Source organism: Sphaeramia orbicularis, chromosome 13, assembly GCF_902148855.1.
Source record: "Sphaeramia orbicularis chromosome 13, fSphaOr1.1, whole genome shotgun sequence".
NCBI lineage: Eukaryota > Metazoa > Chordata > Actinopteri > Kurtiformes > Apogonidae > Sphaeramia > Sphaeramia orbicularis.
This window is the reverse complement of record NC_043969.1, coordinates 39,175,892-39,200,754: the sequence shown is the minus strand read 5'-3', so window position 1 is coordinate 39,200,754 and position 24,863 is coordinate 39,175,892. Positions and strand designations below refer to the sequence as shown.

The following is a 24,863-nucleotide window of genomic DNA, read 5'->3' as shown; positions in this document are numbered from 1 at the left end:
CACGTGTTCCATTGACAGATTATTTTGCTTAATTCAAGATTTTTTTTTTTTTTGCTTAATTCAAGCAAAAAAATCTGCCAATGGAACAAGTGAAAATTATCTTAGTAAGATTTCCTGAAATAAGATTTTCAAGATCTATTGTCTGAAAATAAATTCTTATATCTCAATGAAAATTTACCCGTTAGGTCAGGGGTGTCGAACAGTTTAGGGGCCACATACAGCACAATATGATCTAAAGTGGGCTGGACCAGCAAAATGATATAAATAATAGGATAAGAAGTGATAAATAATGTCAACTCCAAAGTTTTCTCGATGTTTCTGAGTGAAAAAAGTAAAATTCCATTATGAAAATGTTTACACCTACGAACCGTACTTGAACATAACATGAACAAATATGAACAACCGGAAAATTCTTTCGAAAAAAAGTGCAATGTTAAAAATATTTTGCCTAAGTTGATCATTTATACATGTGCATCACAACTTACAGATTTAGTAACAGGCAGAATATTGTTAAAATTCCACATACTTCTCTTAAGACATTTCAGATTGTTCATATTTGTTCAGGTTATTCATATTTTTTGTAAAAGGATAGTATGTAAATGTAATTTTTTTTTTTTTCTAATTTTACTTTTTTATACTAAAACAACGAGGAAAATTAGCAGTTTTCATTATTTATAGGTTATTATGATAATACTTTACTAGTCTGATCCACTTTAGATAGAATTGACCAAAAATTATTTCAACATCCAGGATTATTAATATCTTCAGTGTAATTTTTGTATTTCACAAATTCATTCTAGGGGCCAGATTGGACCCTTTGGCGGTTCGGTTTTGGCTTAGATGATTGTCTTATTTTAAGTGTGATGAGATATTTTGACTAGAAATAAGAAAAATACACTTGGTACGATTTTGATATTTGCAGTGTATTGACTTTTAAGTTGAGGTAAGAGGTAACATGCACAACAGTTCTATGTTCCTGAGCAGCTCTAAAGCTTAAAGCTACCTTTCTACTGTGTTCTGAAATAAAACAAAGGATGAGTAAATGCCGCCACCATCGTACACAGATGTATACACAGCTGATAGTAACAGCTGAAGGTCGTCTCTGTAATAGTGACATGATGCACCAATCCTGATGCCCTGATAATGTAAACAGACTGCTCTGTGGAAGCAGCTGCATTTAAAGGATGAATAAGCTGAAGTATTTTTTATCTGCTTATTACATCTGGCATCATAGGGCTATAAAACTCATTTCCGGATCCTAAGAGTCAACAAGTCCACAACAGTCAAGCCTAAATGCTCATTTACTGTAATTTATTTCTTTAGAGAAGCTCCAGTTATGGTTAAAAAGGGTCTATATTCATTTATTTAGCTCAAATACAGCGATTAGTGTAATTTCCCATAGCATTTTACCTCCAGATCAGGATTTTAAGTGTGTTAAATACTGGTTTAATTTCCTGGTCCATTTATAGTAGTGCATTGATTCACTTTGTGCTGAGCTGTGTTGACATGAACTACTTTATTATTTTATCCTGAACTGGACAGAACAGATAAAGGGCTGACAAAAAAGAAGTAAAACACCTCATTAAAGCCATATTCTAATTCAGGGGAGTCCATAAAGATCCATTTAAACACTTGCAGTGGGAAGTAATGTTAGCTAGCTCATATGCTAACATCAGCTAACACACTGAGGTTAGCTAAGACTAAACTTCCCTTTTTTTCCTCCTTTGTTTAAGCATTTTAACGTTGCTTATCAACTTTCTCTGCTCTTTATAATCACATGAAAAGTGTAATTTTCAGTGTGATGACGAGAAACACCTCATTTATGTCATATTCTGTCAAATCAGGGGAATACTTGAAGATAGTGTTAGGCAGATATAGTGAGAAGTAACATTAGCTAGTTAACATGCTAATATTAGCGAGTGCCAAACCTAGTTTTTCTTCACATTTGTTTAAGACTTACAACTTATTCTATATATGGGGAATCCGTAACGATCCAGTTTGGCAGTAGAAACTAAAATTAGCTAGGTAATACGCTAACATTAGCTCATGCGCTGAGGCTAAGTAAGGCCAAACTTCCTTTTTTTTTCCTCAGTCATTTATGCATTTTAAATTTACTTATCAACTTCATCCACCTCCTATGACACAAAACACATCATTCATGTCATATTCTGTCAAATCAGGGGAATACTTGAAGATAGCGTTTGGCAGTTGCAGTGGGAAGTAACATTAGCTAGTTAACATGCTAATATTAGCTAGTGCCAAACTTAATTTTTCTTCTCATTTGTTTACGACTTGCAACTTATTCTATATATGCAGAATCCATAATGATCCAGTTTGGCAGTAGAAACTAAAATTAGCGAGCTAATATGCTAATATTAGCTCATGCACTAAGGCTAAGGCCAAACTTCCCTTTTTTTTCCTCATTCATTTATGCATTTTATATTTACTTATCAACCTCATCCACCTCCTATGACACAAAACACATCATTTATGTCATATTCTGTCAAATCAGGGGAATACTTGAAGATAGCGTTTGGCAGTTGCAGTGGGAAGTAACATTAGCTAGTTAACATGCTAATATTACCTAGTGCCAAACTTAATTTTTCTTCTCATTTGTTTACGACTTGCAACTTATTCTATATATGCAGAATCCATAATGATCCAGTTTGGCAGTAGAAACTAAAATTAGCGAGCTAATACGCTAACATTAGCTCATGCACTGAGGCTAAGTAAGGCCAAACTTCCCTTTTTTTTCCTCAGTCATTTATGCATTTTACACTTACTTATCAACTTCATCCACCTCCTATGACACGAAACACATCATTTATGTCATATTCTGTCAAATCAGGGGAATACTTGAAGATAGCGTTTGGCAGTTGCAGAGGGAAGTAACATTAGCTAGTTAACATGCTAATATTAGCTAGTGCCAAACTTAACTTTTTTTTCTCATTTGTTTACAACTTGCAACTTAGTCTATATATGCAGAATCCATAATGATCCAGTTTGGCAGTAGAAACTAAAATTAGCGAGCTAATATGCTAACATTAGCTCATGCACTGAGGCTAAAAAAGGCCAAACTTCCCTTTTTTTTCCTCATTCATTTATCCATTATAAATTTACTTATCAACTTCATCCACCTCCTGTGACGTGAAACACCTAATTTTTGTCATGTTCTGTCAAATCAGGGGAATACTTGAAGATCCTGTTATGCAGATACAGTGAGAAGTAACATTAGCTAGTGAGCACGCTAATATTAGCGAGTGCCAAACTTAATTTTTCTCCTCATTTATTTAGGACTTGTAATTTATTCTATATATGGGGAATCCATAGTGATCCAGTTTGGCAGTAGAAACTAAAATTAGCTAGGTAATACGCTAACATTAGCTCATGCGCTGAGGCTAAGTAAGGCCAAACTTCCTTTTTTTTTCCTCAGTCATTTATGCATTTTAAATTTACTTATCAACTTCATCCACCTCCTATGACACAAAACACATCATTCATGTCATATTCTGTCAAATCAGGGGAATACTTGAAGATAGCGTTTGGCAGTTGCAGAGGGAAGTAACATTAGCTAGTTAACATGCTAATATTAGCTAGTGCCAAACTTAACTTTTTTTTCTCATTTGTTTACAACTTGCAACTTAGTCTATATATGCAGAATCCATAATGATCCAGTTTGGCAGTAGAAACTAAAATTAGCGAGCTAATATGCTAACATTAGCTCATGCACTGAGGCTAAAAAAGGCCAAACTTCCCTTTTTTTTCCTCATTCATTTATCCATTATAAATTTACTTATCAACTTCATCCACCTCCTGTGACGTGAAACACCTAATTTTTGTCATGTTCTGTCAAATCAGGGGAATACTTGAAGATCCTGTTATGCAGATACAGTGAGAAGTAACATTAGCTAGTGAGCACGCTAATATTAGCGAGTGCCAAACTTAATTTTTCTCCTCATTTATTTAGGACTTGTAATTTATTCTATATATGGGGAATCCATAGTGATCCAGTTTGGCAGTAGAAACTAAAATTAGCGAGCTAATACGCTAACATTAGCTCATGCATTGAGGCTAAGTAAGGCCAAACTTTCCTTTTTTTCCTCATTCATTCATGTATTTTATATTTACTTATCAACTTCATCCACCTCCTGTACTTTTTATCATCTCATGTTAGGTGTTAGAATGACAAGTGAATAATGAACATAAGTGGAACTAGATGTAAGGTAAATGATATTACAGTTTATTCTTTCTCTGTTCTTTTTTTCATATTTGCTTCACCTTTTGTGGACCTCTTGAAACTCAACCAGTACTTGAACTTAGAATACATTGATGGTGGTTGATTATTTATTTTATCACACATAAGAAGTTCTTGCTTGGTGAAAAGTAATTTAAATTCTAATGTCACTTAAACACCACAGCCTTGGTTTGGTCATTATTTCTTCTTTTACAGAAAGAAATATGTCTTTCAAGCTGACAGGTTTGAAAGCCCTGACACTTTATTGGACATTGTGGAGTTCACAAAGAGTGAACAAGAGACTGTTTAAAGCTACGAAAACACATCTACTATTAAACACAAAGTATGTAATTTCTGCATCAATGAGTTTTTCAGTCCAGTTCAGTAACGAAAAGGTATCGTTTGACGACTTTGTGAAGTGGAGTGGGATCATTCCTGATGAAAACCTGACGCTGGCAGATATCAAGTTCACAGACAAGGCCATTTATTCAAGTTTCTGAATGACATTATGTTTAATAATTTCTTTCATTTGATGCTAATAACATAGATGCAAGTGGCATTAAAAATTAACTGTACATGTAAAGTACATGTGATGCCACTAACTGGAAAAAAAAAAAAAAAGGCTGTTTGAGTCCACAAATTATATATTACTCTACATTTAAGTACACATGTGAGCATTATGTGTACCATAAACTTAACCATTATTAATTATTTCAATATAAAAAACCTAACTAAATACAGTCGCAAAAAAATGATTAGACCACCCCTTGTTTTCTTCAATTTCTTGTTCATTTTAATGCCTGGTACAACTAAAGGTACATTTGTTTGGACAAATATAATGATAACAACAAAAATAGTTCATAGTAGTTTAATTTCAGAGCTGATATCTATCCATTTTCCATGTTTTCTTGATAAATAACCAAAATCACTTCAGTTCTTATGTCAATATCTATGGCATTGTACGACAAAAACAGTGCTTTTAGGCATTCCATGTTTTCTTTTCTGTCTGTTTTAGTCACACGATACATACAGGAGTTAATACTGGATTGCACAACCATTGTTTTTGATGACTTTTGATGGTATGATAATTTTTTCTGCAACTGTACAATATTAGAGTTTTAAACAACAATAATTCTATTATGATGACCCAAATATCCGTCACCGAGCAAAAGCATCTACTGACTTAAAATGTTTGATAACTGTTGATCCTTTAATCCTATCAATCCATGTAAATAATTGGTGTAAAATACAGTTTGTCATCTTTTCATGGTCATCAGATATGACCCATTTGGACGTTCAGAGGCTCCGTAGTAAACATGGAAACACCGTCCTCTTCTACAACATTGATTCACCAGTAAAACCCATGTATAGGGTGTCCCTTTGCATCGCAAATGATGGAAATCATATTGAATATGTTATTTGTTAATATTCCAGTTGGATAAAATGTCAAAAATATGCATTTTTGCCCATGTGTACAGACTTTAGGGACATCCTATAGTTTGATAAATGACAGTGGATGGAGAAACGTGTTTTTATGTTCACTTAATGGTATATTTTGTTGGAAAAGTCAATTTTTCCTGATTTTTTACCTGTTTGACTTAATAAGCTTTGAATTTCTGCTGAGCTTTTATGAACATCTACATGATCGGTAAATTAAATATAGGAAAATACCTGATTTTCACTAAAAAATGCAAAATGCAGAGGATAATATTATAACAAATAATGAGAAATAACTTGGGAAAGACAAAAAAGTCAAATAGTTATGGGTAGTTAAGGGGTAAAATATTCATTACAAACATCCATCATCTGAAGAAAAAAGTAATAATTGTAATAGATCGCAGCTATTTCACATTAATTCATTTTTTAGAATTGACCAAAACGTCCAAAGATGAAGACTTTTTTTTTCTTTAATATCCTCTGCTAAGACCCCATTCCATCCTCTTCAGCCCCTATTAAGACCAAAGTCTGCTGATCCAGGTGGATACAGGTGGATGAGAGGAGCAGGACCATCAATCCTGGACCATTAGGGCATTTCTGTCTATCTCTATCGACCTCGGTGGTTTATGACCCATGTGCGGGTCCATCTGAGCTCATGGTCGTGACTGAGTGTTAGCGGGCCGCTGCTGTCTTACCTCAGCTCCAGGACGCTGGTGACGTTCCCCGTGGTGAAAATCCTCCTCACATAGTTGAAGTCGCCCACGTACAGACTTCCATCTGAGCCACAGGCCAAAGCCACAGGGGCCAGCAGCTTGTTTCCGTCAGCGAGGCCATTACAGCTGGGGCAGGAGATGCTGCGTCGGCGCCCATTGCCCATCACGCTGCCGATTACAGGAGGCTGTTGGGAGATAAAGACGTTCTCCCCGTTGCCCATGTGAAGAATACCTGATGAAGGCAAAGGAAAGGAAAGTGTTTAGACCAAAGAACATTTAGAGAGCGGAGGATGGTAGAATTTATACCAAAAGCAACAGCCGGTGCACATGGTTATGCCTAAATTTACTTAGAATTATAAGAAAAAAAACATATTTGTGTTGTTGCTGTGATGCAGACCCTAAATAAAGTGATTCAGTTGAATAGAGCACCTAAAATAACTGGGTCTTTCCATGAAACTGGGTTCATTTTGGTACCTGACACTTTACCAGCTTTATAGACCCAATAATAAAAGAGAAATTTTGACATGTTCCCCCACAGGATGTACCTAATGATGACCTCAGATAAATGCAAAAAAAAAAATACTCTAGCTCTGAGCCATCCCAGAATTGATGAATTTTTAATCAAATATTGGGGCCAAAAATTGGGACAGTAAAAGCTACCCAGGTGTCAGTGCATTTAATCTGGAATACATGGCTGTAAATGGTCTTATATAGCGCTATAAATAAAGATCCTGTGTTAAATTTGTTGATCATAGTGGTTTTTCTAATCCAGACCTGTGAGTTTTTCATGAATCGCAGTCTCATTCCAGGTTTCGCGCGTAACCCATCGTGTCCACTGCCGTTACATGCGGAACCTTCCGATTTAAACACATATAAACTGCGAGTGATTTTGTCACAGTGGTCATTTTTGTGAATCATTCTGCCTTGCATATTTACTCCGATTCCCAAAATGTACCCGTGAGAGAATAAAAAGATATTCGAAAAAACAGTAGCACGTAATTTTCGTGTCCTTTTTACCGTGTTACATGCAGATTTTTGTATGTCAAATAAAAATGTGTTTTATCTGAAAATAGTTTCTCTTTTATCCCAGTAGACATTTACTTTTAAAACAGACCCAAAGTGCTTCCAAACTTCCAAACTAACAGTGTAAATCTGGTTTGAATTTTCAGCCTTTTTTTCTGTGTCCTGTTTTTAGGGACCAGATTTATAGAAGCACCCAACTATGATGCAAATTAGTGGCATTAAGCATAATTGGAATAATAGTAATTAAACCAATTTTCCAATCTCAGGTATGTAGGTTATTTTACTGATGCTGCTATTGACCAGTTATTCCTGTCAACAACCCAAACAAAACAAAAATGAGCCAAAAATCAGTAGAATGTCATGAAATTAACCCATAAAGACCCAAATATCCACCGTCGAGCAAAAGCATCTAATGTTTAGTAACTGTAGAACCACTAATCCTATCAATACATGTAAATATTTGGTGTAAAATACAGTTTGTCATCTTTTCATGGTCATCAGATATGACCCATTTGGAGGTTCAGAGGCTCTGTAGTTACCATGGAAACACCGTCATCTTCTGAAACATTAATTCACCAGTAAAACAGCAGTTGAAGACACTTTTTTTTATGGTCAATTAATGATATTTTGTGCTTTTTCTTCAGTTTTCTCTGTTTTGATATAATAGCCTTCAAATTTTCCTCTGACCTTTTATGAACATCTACATGATCGGTGAAATAAATATACAGGAATATACCTGATTTATACAGAAAAATCCAAAATGCAGGGGATGATGTTACAATAAGTGGTAATAAATCACCTGGGAAAGGCAGAAAAAATCATTTGGAGGTTAGTTGTGGGTTTTTAAGGGTCACACTGTTACTGAAACGGCGTGTTGAAATTGATCCATGAACGTCAGGGATCACAGGTAACCAGGTAACAAACACATGTACATTTACAGCAGCACTTCATTACATAAACAGTGGAATATGGAGGCGAATTCACAGTAATGATCTACAAAGGGTTATGGCTAAGTGTACACATTCACTAACAACTCCCATTACATGATATTTATACAGCAGCGATAATACAGAAATTCCTGGTGAGCACTTGTTTGGTTAAATAAAAAATGTTGCAATATTACATTTGGAATCAGTACAAAAATTCCAATTAGCTGTGAGATGGGCTGCAAAAAGAGGTTTGCAAATTCCATGTCGGGATTTAATTCATTATTTAAGATACCCACGCTGTTTGGTGTGTGTGTGTGCAGTTACATCTGGAAAGTAAAAGATTCCAACACCAGAGTGAAATGTCGTCACTGTGTGTTTCAGCATATCAAGGCCACACATAACTTCAATATAATCTGTCATTAAAAGAGCTACAAAACGGAGAATTTTCACCGCCACTGAGTGGAAACCGCTGTTTTTAGGCAATAAAAATGCCTTGGTGTTGGAAAAGAATGCGTTTCTGTTTCTGTATTAAAAGGAATCCAGGCGTCTTTCACTACCAGTACCTGAAAATTAATTCTAAGCAGTTTAAAAATGCTGTTATAGATGAAGTGTGTGGTTCTTCTGATAGAAAACAAACAAAATGAGCAATCTATGTTCATTATTGTCATTTTCACTACTTGGAAATAACATTAATTACAGGGTGCTTGCTTTTTATCCAAATAAAAATCCCAGCCTTTTTCAGAATTTATATTTTTTTCCCCTGCAAGACCTTGAATTTATGTACTTTTATACTTGTGTTCCTACTTTTCTGGTTGGGATTGTACCTGTTGTGTGAAGTAGAAAAGTTCGTTTTAATAAATGTATGAATGAATGAATGCAATAATTCGCAGTTAAAACGTGTTTTACTGACAGAAACGTTTTCAGAACATATGAAAATCACAGAAGTGCATGGAGATCACACAAACAAATTTCACTAGAATCATTCCAGTATCGATCAGTTAGTGAAATCATATCAAATTTTTTATGTTACCTCATGTATTTCTTATTTTACAAGATTATGTGCCTTTGAGCATACTCTAAAATGTGACTGTGACAGAAACTTTTTTCCATACTTTATTAAAAGAGTGATATTTTACTTTTTTAAATGGAATTATGTGTTTCTAAACATTTCCCTGTGCTCTACATAAACTGTAAATTCTCTGCTTGGGTCTGAATTCTTCATTAATTCAACTCCACAGGTCCATCTTCAACCCTTTTTTCTGAGTAGTGACACCAGAAAGGTCGTTTTGAGCGCTGGCCCTTTAAATGCAAATGAGCCACTTCAGGCCCCGCCCCCCCCCAGGTTGTTGACTGTGCTTTCTGTCCCGTTCAGCCACTTATGTTTGTTAATACAACCAACAACTGAACATTTTAGGTAATCGGCTCAAAGTTTGGACATATTTTCAGTTTTTATTACAGCCGCTGCTGTTGACAAACAATTATGTCGTACTCGGAGAAATGTTCGTCGGAAGTCTTGACCTTATATGTGCAAATGTCATGACGTAACTACTTATAGACATAACAAATTAAGCAGGAATTAAAACAAGTTGTAGAAATCCACTCGATTTTTGCCAAAATGAATATAAAGATAGCTTTGCAGCACCTGGGGGGTTCAATTTCTAACTTTATGAACTATCAGGGTCCAAATACATGAATAAATGAACCAAAGACTAATAAAAGTGGGTTTAGCAAAATATGACCCCTTTAAGACATTCACACAAAATTCCAGACTTTTCAAGGTCTGGAAAACAGTGTTTCAAACTTCCATACTTTTTAAGACTTTCAAGACCTGCACAAGCACCCTGTAATTCATGATATACAATTATTTTTTGCGATTTACAGTTAAGAAATGTGTTGCTAAATCACTGTAATGCATAATGCTTTCAAACCTTTGCAGAAATATGCAATATTTAACTCGGGCAAATGGGTTCCAATCACTATTGGATTAATGGATGAATGTAATATGTCACACTTGGTAAACTGAGATTATTCCGGTGCTATGATTCTCCAGGGTTTCAGGTAATACAGTCGTAATACAGTTTGTAATCCACACTAGATTAAAAAAAAAGCAAAAGTCAACACGCAAATAAGAAACTGATGTGATTTTTAATAAGACTGCGTGTAATCCTCCACCAACTGGAGCCATGAAAATTGCTCTAAGAGCTGGTGTTTGTAGTAAAACGTGGTCTTCACGGACAGAAACATCGATGCAATTGTTAATTTTAATAACTGTTTGTAATAATTTTGTAATAAATTTTGAATTGAATTGAACATTATTGTAAGGCTATTGTATTCCAAAATTACTAATGTCTCCCAAAATATTGGTCCTATCAACTTGCCGTTTTCGCTAGTCTGTTCCTTGACCAAAAATGCATAAATGTGCCAAACTGCAGCATTCAGCTCTGTATGGATTTTTTGTGAATCTTGAGACACACACACGAACACATACAGAGGCGACTTGGCTTTAATAATATAGATGTGCCTTTGAGCATATGCTAAAATGTGACTATGACAAACTTTTTGCCGTACTTTATTAGGACTTTCACAAAAATTACTGACTTTTCAAGGTCTGGAAAACAGTTTCAAACTTCCAGACTTTTTAAGACTTTCAAGACCTGCACAAGCACCCTGTAATTACCAATATACAGGGTGTCCCATGAGTCTCCATACACAGGAAAAATAAACGTTTCTTGACATAAACCATTTTTATTTATATAATATGCTCTATATGACTGCCATTTTGTCGGGAACACATTTCAATGCGTGTCCTCCACTGCTGAAGAACTATAAAAAAGAAATATAAAGAAATACATGTTAGAACCATATATGTATGGAATGTATTATGTCTCCTATGTATGGAAACTTATGGGACACCATGTATAATTATTGCTGTTTTACTTGTTGTTTTTGTACACACACACACACACATATATATATATATATATATATATATATATATATATATATATATATATATATATATATTTATATATATATATATATATATGTAAATGTGTCTCTATATGCATATATGTTCATACTTGGAAAAAAAAGGGAAGATAAATTGTAATTCTGTGACTGGAAGTAAATAAAAAAATATTGGAAAAAAAAACAATTTTGCAACTAAAACATCTTTTTTTTTTTTTCTTTTTTTTTTTTTTTTACAACTGTTAGTTACGGTTTAGGAATATGTTGTTAAATCACTGTGATGCGATAATGCTTTCAGACCTTTGCAGAAATATGCAATATTTAACTCGGGCAAATGGGTTCCAATCACTATTGGATTAATGGATGAATGTAATATGTCACACTTGGTAAACTGAGATTATTCCGGTGCTATGATTCTCCAGGGTTTCAGGTAATACAGTCGTAATACAGTTTGTAATCCACACTAGATTAAAAAAAAAAAAGCAAAAGTCAACACGCAAATAAGAAACTGATGTGATTTTTAATAAGACTGCGTGTACTCCTCCACCAACTGAAGCCATGAAAATTGCTCTAAGAGCTGGTGTTTGTAGTAAAACGTGGTCTTCATGGACAGAAACATCGACGCAATTTCACGCCGAAACGCCAACCCAAAAGCCGCCGGCACGAGTGGAATCTCTCCAAACAGAAAAATATTACCACACAGGTACAATCACAGTAAAAATGACTCCTGTGATGAAAAAACATGGCGTTGTGCCTGCATTTCTACCTGCTTTGTGCTTGTGCAAATACCCAGCCGTATGTGTGCTCTGCATGCAGCGTGCACCCACACACACATGCACACTATGTTTCCATTAGTTTTGCCAATGTATTTCTGGAAATGTGTCAAATATGGAAATGTAAAGATGTTGGTGTAGCCCCAATCAGTGTAATCATATTTGAAATTCAGGATCTGCACGTCTGCGGTAGTTTTTCTGCTTCTGATGGTACTTGGTGACCTGAGTTCTTTGAGCAGCGCAACATTTGGTCTATCAGAGAAGATCAGCCAAGCATCCCCTCCCTGGGACGTGATTTAATCTTAGGGACTGCTGCTGCTGGGAGTAGCAGGCTGACAGCAATTAAATTAGGGATGATTCTAAAAATGCTGGGCATGAATAAGACAGAGAGGTGCCAAAGGGTGGGGGTGGCGAAGCGCTCTTCTTTTTTTTTTTTTTTTTTTCCTCCGGACGCCACATTCAGCCTCCGCAGGTTCAGTGTGACAGATCAAAGTGCCACCTTCCTGAGCACTTTTCACATGAGTATGCTTCATCTCCTTTGATGAGCCCTTCCCGATACAAACAGAGCATGAGGCCCCGCTCCTGACAGCCCCCGCCCAAAGTTTCTCTCTATTTTTTCGACTACTAGTGCCTTTCAGGGGTAATTTTCTGGCAATAGGAAAATTGACCACCCTCACCTATATACGGACAATGGTAATAAAAAAGTCAAAATGTGTCCAAGGATTCGTGACATCGCCGCCTCAAAACGATGCAACAGCAACAACTCGATATCACTGGTCTACAATTTTTTAGAAATGATTTGCTTCAGATATTAAATGTGCTAAATGTTACATATTTTAATAAGATTAATTGGAAAATAAATGACAAAAGTGCCGGTTTGCTGATGTTTTCAAGGTATATGATTAAGTGTTATTACACATATATATTGGTTTATGTACATTTATATAATAGTTTTAGAAATCTTCCACTAAATAGAACCTGTAAAGTGAATGTATTCTAATGTGCAGACAGTGTTTTGAAGTAGATCTTGTAGCTCTGAGACAAATATTCCTTTTGACTCAAACCCATTCTCTAATTAATTCTTGAATTTCACATTTTGACCCAAGGCTGTATCTTGGAAAGTTCAGCCAACCAGCATTTTTGACTTGATTTTTCTTTATCAGTGACTCTCATGTGGTAAAATTTCATGACTTTTATTCTGGAAGCATTTTCCTTATAGACAAGTGTATCCAGAGTTGGGAGTAACATGGTAGTAAAGTAATGCATTACAGTAACAGATTACTTTTTGCTGTAACGCAGCAGTGCAAGGCATTACTAATCAATTTTCAGTAATATTTTACTCTGCGCATGTTCAATAGCGCTTGCATCACAACACACTTTTCGCACATAATTTAATTGCTCAAATGGAAAAAAAAAAAAAAACTAAAAAAACAGCTAGACCGTGAGACTTTAAGACCCTACGTGACGTCACCTGGAATTCAAATGGGGTCACCTGAAATTTCCAGTAATTGATAAAAATTACAAAAATTTATAATGTCGCCTAAATGTCGTCTAAAATTAACATTTATTTGCAACATAGTTTAGCAAACTATTACCGTAATTTCCGGCCTGTAAGCTGCTACTTTCTTCCACACACTGTGAACCCACCGCTCTAAAGTGATGCTGCTAATTTATGTTTACTTGGCTAACGATCAATCCGGCTGACGAAGAAGGAAATAGAGCTGCTGCACGTAAGCTTGGCATCAATGAAGTGATGGTGAGACATTGGAGACGGGGTGAGTACGGCTTATAGTCCAGAAAGCACAGTATATGATCAAAAACAAATTAATTTTAGCAAAAAAATAGTCTCTGTTTTGAATGTCTGGGGTCGCCAGAAATTTGTGATGTTAAAATGGAGTCACGAGCCAAAAATGGTTGGGAACCACCGCCCTATCATTAATTCTAGGTAGTGTGTGTATTATGTAGAGCTGAATGCAGAGGCTGAATTTCCCTACAGGCATAATAACACTGGGTTACAAAAAAATGTTTTTTGCAAGTTGTCTAGGTTTTTTCAACTGAATTAGGACCATTTTGCACCGCTAAATCCAAAAATGACATCTGTTTTTCTCAATCAGGTCAGGTTTTTTGCTCATTTGATTTTGAAAAATTTGATCTTCTCACAAAATATAATAATTAATACCAAAATAAGATTGGTAAGCACACTTTATGAAACTTGTGACTTGATTCCTGTTAGGTACAATGGTGTTTTCACCGCAGATGTAGCAGAATACGTCAGGCTTATTTTTGCAAGATCTTCTAGTCGAAGCCATTTCATTCACCTGTAATATTAAAAAAACCCTTAATCATAAATTGGCAAAAGTAAAATCTTCAGAACTCGTTTATTGCAAGAAATATGAAAGAATTTTGTTTCATATGATGTGAAAATGCCCATAAATGTAAGCAAAAATGTTAAAAAGCCAATATGTAGCATAGTTCAGAAAGTTGACCTGACTGAGCAAAATTAATGTGATTTTTGGATTCAGCACACCAAAATTATCCTAAATCAGCTCAAAAAACTTAAACAATAAATTAGTTGTTGACCAGTGTAATCAATGACTAATCACCAGAAGTCTGCCCTCCTCACATCTTTTTGTTTCGGTGTCTGCAGTGGGATGTTTTCATGCACAGTTGTCACATCAGACAAAGCCACAAGAGCTGAAATCAGGGAAAAACACGCTAGAATATAAACACAAACACCTTACATGATCAAAAACAAATTAACCCTTTCATGCATAGTGGTCACTACAGTGGACAGCTGTTCAAAGGAGTTCTCTTGTATATTCATGGATTTTGTTGTTTTAGTTCCATATCAGCCCACACAGTGGACACTTATGTACCATCCCATACACTGACATTCATACCATTACTGTACATTTGCTGTTCCAGATAAACCTGATCTGCAGTCACATGTTTGACTGTAAAAAAAAAAAATTGCTAATTGTTATTAAACTGTAATTAACAGTTTCGTTTTTGCTTTTTTTAAACTAGAAGCACTTGGAGAGCGCAGACTTCTGCCAAGGCTGATCAGTGTCCCCCCCCGTGGGCCCCCCCACCCCCGATCACCACCAAAATTTAATCATTTCTTCCTTATCCCATTTCCAACAAACCCTGAAAATTTCATCAAAATCTGTCCATAACTTTTTGAGTTATGTTGCACACTAATGGACAGACAAACAAACAGACAAACAAACCCTGGCAAAAACATAACCTCCTTGGTGGAGGTAACAAAAAGTTTTTTTTGTTTTTTTTTTTTTTTCATATTATCTCCATGCAGGTATTGTTAAAATGTGAGAAAACATCACATTAGCAGCATTAAAAATGTTTTTATCTCATAGTTTCCACACAGTATGTCAGTAAATACATGTTTCTTTGCTTCTAAAATTAAACATATGATTTTGTAACTCCATGAGAAATAGGTTAAAAAAAAAAAAAAATTCAATCACATTGGTTTTTTTTCATGCCTACAGAGGAATAAAAACACTTGGGGAAAAAAAAATCTCGATAAAGTTTCTCATAATTCATGCATGAAAGGGTTCATTTTAGCAAAAAAAAAAAAAAAAGTTACCGTTTTGAATGTCTTGAATGTCAGAAATTTGTAATATTAACCCTTTCATGCATGAATTGTGAGAACCTTAGTTAAGATTTTTTTCATCAGTGTTTTTATTCCTCCTTAGGCATGAAAAAAAACAATGCGATCAAGTTTTTTTTTTCTATGGAGTTACAAAAATATCCATGCATTTAATTTTTGAAGTAAAGAAACATGTTTAAAACCCAATATCTGAAAGTGATATGAAAACAATGAAATAAAAAACATTTTTACTGCTGCTAATCTGATGTCTTCTCACATTTTAACATATTCTAATGCTAGTAATTACTCACTTCATGGAGATAATATGCAAAAAAAAAAAAAAAAACCTTCTTGTCTAACAAATAACAATTGATTTACACTTAAACATGTTAGTGCAGATCAGGTTTATCAAGAACAGCAAAGTTACCGTAATGGTATAAATGTTAGGGTATGGGATGGTGCGTAAGTGTTCACTGTGTTGGCTGATATGGAACTAAAACATCAAAACCCATGAATATATAAGAGAACAGCTGGAGAAGAACTGTCCACTGTAGTGACCTATGCATGAAAGGGTTAAAATGGGGTCACGCACCAAAAAAAAGTTGGTTTAAGAAATCCAAAATGCGTCTGTCAAGTTCTATTTCCTGTTAGTGTTCAGCCAATGGGTGAAGATGTCAGAGGACAGTCCATTGTCCACATGGACGTACAGGGTGGGGAAGCAAAATTTACAATGAACATTTAGTTGTTTTTTCTCAGCAGGCACTACGTCAGTTGTTTTGAAACCAAACATATATTGATGTCATAATCATACCTAACACTATTATCCATACCTTTTCAGAAACTTTTGCCCATATGAGTAATCAGGAAAGCAAACGTCAAAGAGTGTGTGATTTGCTGAATGCACTCGTCACACCAAAGGAGATTTCAAAAATAGTTGGAGTGTCCATAAAGACTGTTTATAATGGAAAGAAGAGAATGACTATGAGCAAAACTATTACGAGAAAGTCTGGAAGATACTATTAAAGAAGAATGGGAGAAGTTGTCACCCGAATATTTGAGGAACACTTGCGCAAGTTTCAGGAAGCGTGTGAAGGCAGTTATTGAAAAAGAAGGAGGACACATAGAATAAAAACATTTTCTATTATGTACATTTTCTTGTGGCAAATAAATTCTCATGACTTTCAATAAACTAATTGGTCATACACTGTCTTTCAATCCCTGCCTCAAAATATTGTAAATTTTGCTTCCCCACCCTGTATGCTCAGTACTAACCCTAACCCTGCTTTACAGAAGCTAGTTAGCATTAGCATGATCCCTGTGATCAGCATTGACAAGGTAAGCTAACGTTTCTATGACTAGTTAGAATTCTTTATCGATTGCGGATTTATCTACCAGCATCCTCGGCGCCGTGCCCCCTGTTTGAACTTGTAAAATGTTGGGAAAAAAATGCAAGCGGAATATTATCAGGGATTACCAGGGATGCTACTCACCCTGGTTTTCCACTTTTTGAACTTTTACCCTCTGGCAGATGTTTCTGGACACTAAAGGCCAGTACAAACCGTTTAAAAAACTGTTTTTATCCCAGGGTCATAACTGCGCTGAACACTGCTGGACATTAATGTAAGTGTGGAAATGCTGAATGTGGTCTAGGGGTATGTGGTGATGTTTTATGTACCTTTTATACCTCCAGTGACACTTTTCTATGCTGCTTTTTTAGATATTTATGCTGTCAGGGTTTTTTTTAAAAAATATTTTCAGTTTTTATACTCTTTTATATACAGGATGGGGAAGCAAAATTTACAATATTTTGAGGCAGGGATTGAAAGACAGTGTATGACCAATTAGTTTATTGAAAGTCATGAGAATTTATTTGCCACAAGAAAACTGACATAATAGAAAATGTTTTTATTCTATGTGTCCTCCTTCTTTCTCAATAACTGCCTTCACACGCTTCCTGAAACTTGCACAAGTGTTCCTCAAATATTCGGGTGACAACTTCTCTCATTCTTCTTTAATAGTATCTTTAAGAAAGTCGACATTGCTGTGTGATGTTCTATTGGTAGCATGTTCTAAAACGCCCCAAATAGCAGAATCCAGAGGGTTTAGATCTGGGCTAGAAGGCGGCCATAATATGATTCCCAAAAATTGCTAAAGTTGGATTTGTTGCTGTTGTCAACTAGTGTTTTGGTGTTCTTGTGTAAGATTTTAACTTCAAATCATATTTTACTGCATTTCTAACGATCTTGTTGTCTACCTCAAGTTCAATTGCCATTTTTCTCATGGATTTGGTTGGATCCTTTAGGATTTTGGATTTGAGAGCTTTAACAAAAGCTTTGGTATGTTTTTTTGTTGCTTCCTCCACTTCCAGACTTTCTGGTAATAGTTTTGCTCATAGTCATTCTCTTCTTTCCATTATAAACAGTCTTTATGGACACTCCAACTATTTTTGAAATCTCCTTTGGTGTGACGAGTGCATTCAGCAAATCACACACTCTTTGACGTTTACTTTCCTGATTACTCATATGGGCAAAAGTTTCTGAAAGGTATGGATAATAGTGTTAGGTATGATTATGACATCAATATATGTTTGGTTTCAAAACAATTGACGTAGTGCCTACTGAGAAAAAACAACTAAATGTTCATTGTAAATTTTGCTTCCCCACCCTGTACATTATTTATACCTTTATTGCACCTAAAGACAATTGCACTTTTCAATTTTGTTGTACCTGTACAATGACAATAAAGACATTCTATTCTATTCTACATTTATGACAAGAGTCTGTATGTAACTCAAAACTAATACAGGTGTCATGTAACGCATTACAATTCTGACAGTAATATTGTAATGTCAAAAATTACTATTAAATAACAGTAACAAGTAATGGATTACAGTTTGGAAGTAACTTGCACAACACTGTCAATATCAAATATCGCACTAACAGGCTTTTCTGCATCGGCGTTAATGTAGAAAACATCCAGAATAAGATGCCGATTTGTAGAGTTATGTTGAAAATATATTCCGATACAACTGATCTAAATATGTATTAGTATCCACATATAAGATGTAATTTCACCAATGGAAGTCACCAATATTAATCTGTTTTGTATTATATTATATTAAAGGTTTGTTTTAATTAATTTGATCTAATCTGTGCTAATTCAAAGATAATGTAATTAAAACACCTTAATAACCTATTTTTTATAAACACGATATTGATAAAAGTATGGGGACACATTGAACATTCAAGTGTTTCTTTGCAAAAGAAAAAAAAAACTGAGAAAGGTCAGTATATAATTAAATATTAATATGAAACTCAGTCTTTTAAATTAATTTTGTTTACTCTGTCATCTAAGCTTCCAAACTGCTTCCAAGGTTGTTTTTTACTTAATCATACTTAACACTAAATTAATTAAAAACTAATCATTATAGCTGTTCAAAATGTTGTATTTCTAGATTTCTAAAATATTTGCTCTGTTTTAACCATAAATAATTGTTTAATTTCATCCCAAGTCACCGTCTAAACATAAAAGACACACCGCTTTGACATTTATTTTGACATTTATTGTAATAATTATTAAGAACAACTGACATTTTTATCCTGTAATCAACAGACATAAGACGGAAACTGTGGTTGCGATGTGTTCAAATACGTTTGGAGTGTGTAGTTAATATTTTAGAAATGGTGATGAATGGCGACAAATATAAAACAATTAAACCTTAAATGTGCTATATTGTCATTTTAATACATTTTAAATAGGTTCAGAGTTTTAGAATCCTTTGTGCATCCTTAAATCCAAGTATTACGAATAGGATTTTTACTAATGCATATTTAGGAATTCATCTTGCATTTATGTAGGTATTAATTGGGTTTTAACGTCTTTTTTATTGTGTTTTAAACTTCTTTTAGTCCAGAGGTTTTATTTTTATCTCACAATCATTCTTTTATTCAACTATCTTTCTCTTTTATCTTTTATGTCCTAATTGGTGGAACTTGGAGCACTTTTATTATATGTTTACTATTAATTCAAGTCTTGGTTTCATTGTGTTATTATGTTCATCGTCTAACTGCAAAATAAATCTACCTACGGGTATAAATAAAGTAACCTGCACCTGAATCTGTATTTCTTGAGGCAACAGAACAATTTAACCTTAATAAAGAAAATGGGCAAAGCTAGTTTTTCAGCATCAAAAACACTACGCATTCTCTCTTTAATTTTTGATCACAGTAAGAGGTTTCCACTGTTCATTTTATTTTAAGCAGTTCCATGTGTTCGATGATGATGATGTGTGATATTAACCCATGAAGACCCAAACCGTCACCAGTGACCAAAAGCATCTACTGATCTAAAATATTTAATACCGACTGATCCACTAATTCTATCAATAAATGTGAATAATTGGTGTAAAAATACAGTTTTTCATCTTTTCATGGTCATCAGATATGACCCATTTGGACGTTCAGAGGCTCCGTAGTTACCGTGGAAACACTGTCATTGTCTACAACGTTGATTCAACAGTAAAACCCATGGAGTTGAATCAATGACAGTGGATGGAGACACTTGGTTTATGTTCATTTATTGATATCTTTGCTGAAAAAGTCACTTTTTCTTCAGTTTTTTTCTGTTTCTGATATACAGCCGCAGAAAAAATTATTAGACCGCCCCTTGTTTTCTTCAGTTTTTTGTTCATTTTAACGCCTGGTACAACTAAAGGTACATTTGTTTGGACAAATATAATGATAACTAAAATAGCTCACAAGAGTTTAATTTAAGAGCTGATATCGATCCTTTTTCTATGGTTTTCTTGATAATAACCAAAATCCCTTCAGTTCTAATATCAAAATTTTTGGCATTGTATGGTTTTCTTTTCTGTCTGTTTTAGTCACAGGATACACACAGGAGTTAGTACTGGAATGCATTTTTGATGACTTTTAATGGCCTCATGGTTTTTTTTTTTCTGTAATAACCTTCAACTTTAATCTGCAGTTTTATAAACATCTACATGATCAGTGAATTAAATATAGAAAAATACTTGATTTTCACTGAAAAACTATAAAAATGTAGAGGATAATATAATGAGAAATGGTGATAAATCACTTAAAAATGGTTAAATAATCCGTGACTATGGACTCCTTCGCCTCATATGCCCTGACAACTGGTGATGGACATTTTCTGGACCCAAAACAAATAAAACTGGAAGGCCATTTGTATTTATTTTTACTAAGTTACTATGATGATGGGTGGGAGGAGGTGGGAGGAGGAGTAGCTGTGTTGGGGAGTGTAGGAGATAGAAGCACCAGAACACTTCAGTCCTCGGGGGGGTTCTATGTTTTATGTGTTAGATAAAGCACATACCTTGCCTTTTTTAATTCTACTTTTCTTTTTATTCTACTTTTTTTTTTTTTTTTTAGCTATTTACATTCTGTATTTATTGTTGCTGTAGTGTGACTGTTTCTTTAGAGTGGTGACCATATTTCTTTCTTTCTTTCTTTCTTTCTTTCTTTCTTTCTTTCTATCTATCTATCTATCTATCTATCTATCTATCTATCTATCTATCTATCTATCTATCTATCTATCTATCTATCTATCTATCTATCCATCCATCCATCCATCCATCCATCCATCCATCCATCCATCCATCCCCTATTATCTATCTATCTATCTATCTATCTATCTATCTATCTATCTATCTATCTATCTATCTATCTATCTATCTATCTATCTATCTATCTATCTATCTATCTATCCATCCATCCATCATGTATGTACGTGTCCATTCCAAATAAAGCTAAAATAAAAAAATTTTAAAAAACCTGAAAGACAAAAACTGAGGAAAAATTCATCTGGAAACTGTTACAAAAGTACCACTGGGCCTTTACGGGTAAATTGGCAAAAACAAAACATTTCCAATTCAACAAATAATGCCATCCATTTCAGCCTCAAACACCAGCATTTAGATGAGATGTGTGTTTTCACTGTGAAATAAATGCTTTCATGAAAAGTGTCTAAAAATAGGAAATCTACAAGCATTAGGAGCATTAGTTGACTCACCACTTTGGATATTTAAAGCGTGGTGCTTGTCTATGGTCCATCCTCCCAGTTTGGAGGCAGTCGTTTCATATCCTTGAAGAACTGCAGTCCTTTTCTCCCACAGAATGAGGTCTGGACATGACTCATACTCAAACCCCACAGACACTAGGACACGAAACAAAGAGTGAAATATTAACCGACTGAGGAGCTGATGTGAAAATGTCAAAATATGCCGCTCGTCGCTTACCGAACGCCTCAGACAGCCCGTAGACCTTCTGGCTGTAGACGTCAGCCTTGTCCCATATGAAGTCGTAGGAGAGGTTCGGAGCGGCGGGAAACCACTTCCTGAAGAGCCTGCCTTCCACAGCCACCATGAGGTGAACCTTCATCAGATTGAACGGTATGACCGAGTGGGTGAGGGTCACCCGCAGTATGGACTTGTACCCGGGGGTCCTGCTGCTCAGGTAGCCAAGTTTCATCTCCGTCCCTGGAATGGGCACTTCCTCCTGCAGAGACTACAGACAAAAACATTCAGTCATTCATTCATTCATTCATTTTCTGAACCTGCTTTATCCTCACTAGGGTCACAGGGGTCGCTGGAGCCCATCCCAGCTACTTATGGGTGAAGGCGGGGTACACCCTGGACATGTCATCAGTTCATCTCAGGACTGATATATAGAGACAAACAATCACTGTCACATTCACACCTATGGGCAATTTAGATTAACCTATTAACTGGAGAGAACCCACGCAAACATGGGGACAGTGGTGTAGTCCAGGATATACAGCGGTATAACGAGTCTACCTACTTATTTTTCAGTCTGCATTACGTATACCCCAGTGGTTTCTAACCTTTTATGGCTCGTGACCCCATTTTAACGTCAGATTTCTGGCGACCCCCAACATTCAAAACTGAGTCTTTTTTTTTTTGCTAAAATTAATTTGGTTTTGATCATGTAATAGTTTGCTATACTATGCTGCAAATAAACATTAATTTTAGATGACATTTAGTCTATATAATGTATATTATTCTGGATGGAGGCAGAAAAGACAGGTGTAGATTACTGTGAGAATTTTATTTTCCTTGGTCAGGATATGTACAGTCAGTCCATCTTGTATTTCCAAGGCTGACAATTAATACTGAACAAACAAGAACTCAAACTATGAATTATGAAAGAGCTGCAGCATCTGAAACTGACCACAATGAACATTTGACAGGTAAACAGAACCACAGTGCTTTAGTTTCACAACCAGTTTGTCACGTCTTTTATGGATTGTGATTGCCTCTCTCAACTCACCATATATTTTTATTAGTAAGCTTTTATTTTTTATCAATTAGTAGAACTTTTAGATGACCCCATTTGAATCCCAGACGACCCCATGTGGGGTCCCGACTAGGGATGCACCGATACCACTTTTTTCCAGACCGAGTACGAGTATGAGTACTTACATTTGAGTACTTGCCGATACCGAGTACCTATACAAGTACTTAATAATTCCACTCCAGTTCTTAGTTCCTTTTGTAAATGTGCTTTATTGTCGTTGTCATTAGTCTGACTGGAACAAAGTGCTGCTACTGACATTTAATGTGTTGGAATGAGCGTTTCTCAATTAATCCACCAGGGGGCGCCGCTCTGAATTAACCATACTGGACAAATACCATGAAGAAGAGTAAAGTTTTATGAGAAGAAGAAGAAGAAAGTCAGTAATAACTAACATGGAGACGACAGAGGCAACACTAATGTGATACTAATATTGCAGCGTTTTCTCTGTTAAGGTTTAACAGCTTAGCTTCAGCAGGTAGAGAAAAGAGAAATGAGTGATAAGTTTCGTTTTCACTTCTGTTGGTGGCGGTCTGCACCGCTCTGTACACCCGCTGGTATTCTCATTCTGTTTACGCATCCACCAGCACCTGGAAAACGGATGGAATGTACGCAGAGGACGGACAGAACGCTGCGTCCGTATCTGTCTGTGTCTGTAACGTTACTTGCAGTCAGCGTTACTTTTATCACCGTCATTTATTTTGAAAAATCTCCACACTCTTCACACTCCCCACACATTATTCCCTCTCCTCATACCTGCTGCACTGAACTGTGAATGTCACATGGCCCTCAGTGGTATCGGTGCATTTGTATCGGATGTCTTTTACGAGTACAAGTACACACACTGAGTATCGGAGCCAATGCCAATACTCGTATCGGTGCATCCCTAGTCCCGACCCCAAGGTTGAAAAACACTGGTACACCCACTTCTAAATCCCAGCTGATGCGCACCATTCAGTCGTATTTGAGTTAAACTGCCCATTTTTTCCACTAGGATGGTGAAGCCATGACCCGCCCTACTCTACCTCTAATTGGCCAGTACTTACTGCTTCACTGATTAGATTGGTTAACTTTAGGCATGAGGACTGATGAGCTAATCAGAGGCAGAGTAGGGCGGGTCACGCCGAGGAAAATATTGGTAACTCTTGCTGGCCGAGAGAACCTACTTTCATGGAATACATAATTCTGAGGTAAGTTTTAAGGCGGTTTCAGAATGAGTCACTGTTTTAACACTTTCAGTGCCATGGGCCGATTAAATCGGCTTTACGAATACAACCTTTAAAGTGCCACGGGCCAATCAGATCGGCTTTGGAGAACACGCCATATTTGTGTACAAACAAACCATCCACCCCCATTTCTTTCTCACATTTCGATGACGTTCTTTCCGTGTCCCCCTTTTGAGACCAATCAGACAGGAACTTGAGGTCACGCGACCGAATAATATTTTTATATCTTTTTAGTGTTTCTTATTCTCCGGTGTTTCATCAGAGGGAGCCCTCCATGCCGGGGGGCGGCTGTGGACTCCGGGGGCTGTGGCGCCTTCTCTCACTGGGGTCCGCTCCTTTCTGGTGGGTGGGGGGTCCCAGTTGGCCCTCTCCCACTAGTTGGGATGCGGGGCTGTGTTGCTGGTGCCTGGTCGCCGGGGTCGGCGGCTGCCTCCTGGTGCGGATGGCTCCCTGAGACAGCGCCTCCTAAATTGATGTTTTACTTTTACTTGTACATTTTTGTTCTGGTCTACCCGTGCTCAGTCAGTCTTCTTAAGTATGTGTGAGCTTGTGGGTTTGCATGTATAGGTGTGTGTGTGTGTGTGTGTGCGGGTGAGTGGGTG

At 36.0% G+C, this 24,863-nt stretch overlaps 1 protein-coding gene across 1 annotated transcript in view; it reads right to left on the bottom strand.

Annotated features, from left to right (window-relative positions):
- tenm4 (teneurin transmembrane protein 4) overlaps nucleotides 1–24,863 on the bottom strand; it is a 580,630-nt gene that overhangs the window by 110,804 nt on the left and 444,963 nt on the right. The window contains exons 18-20 of the mRNA XM_030151937.1: nucleotides 21,961–22,228; nucleotides 21,735–21,878; nucleotides 6,367–6,616 (exon numbers count right to left, since the gene is read on the bottom strand). Coding sequence (XP_030007797.1) covers nucleotides 6,367–6,616; nucleotides 21,735–21,878; nucleotides 21,961–22,228 — 662 coding nt within the window. The remainder of the gene's footprint in view (nucleotides 1–6,366; nucleotides 6,617–21,734; nucleotides 21,879–21,960; nucleotides 22,229–24,863) is intronic.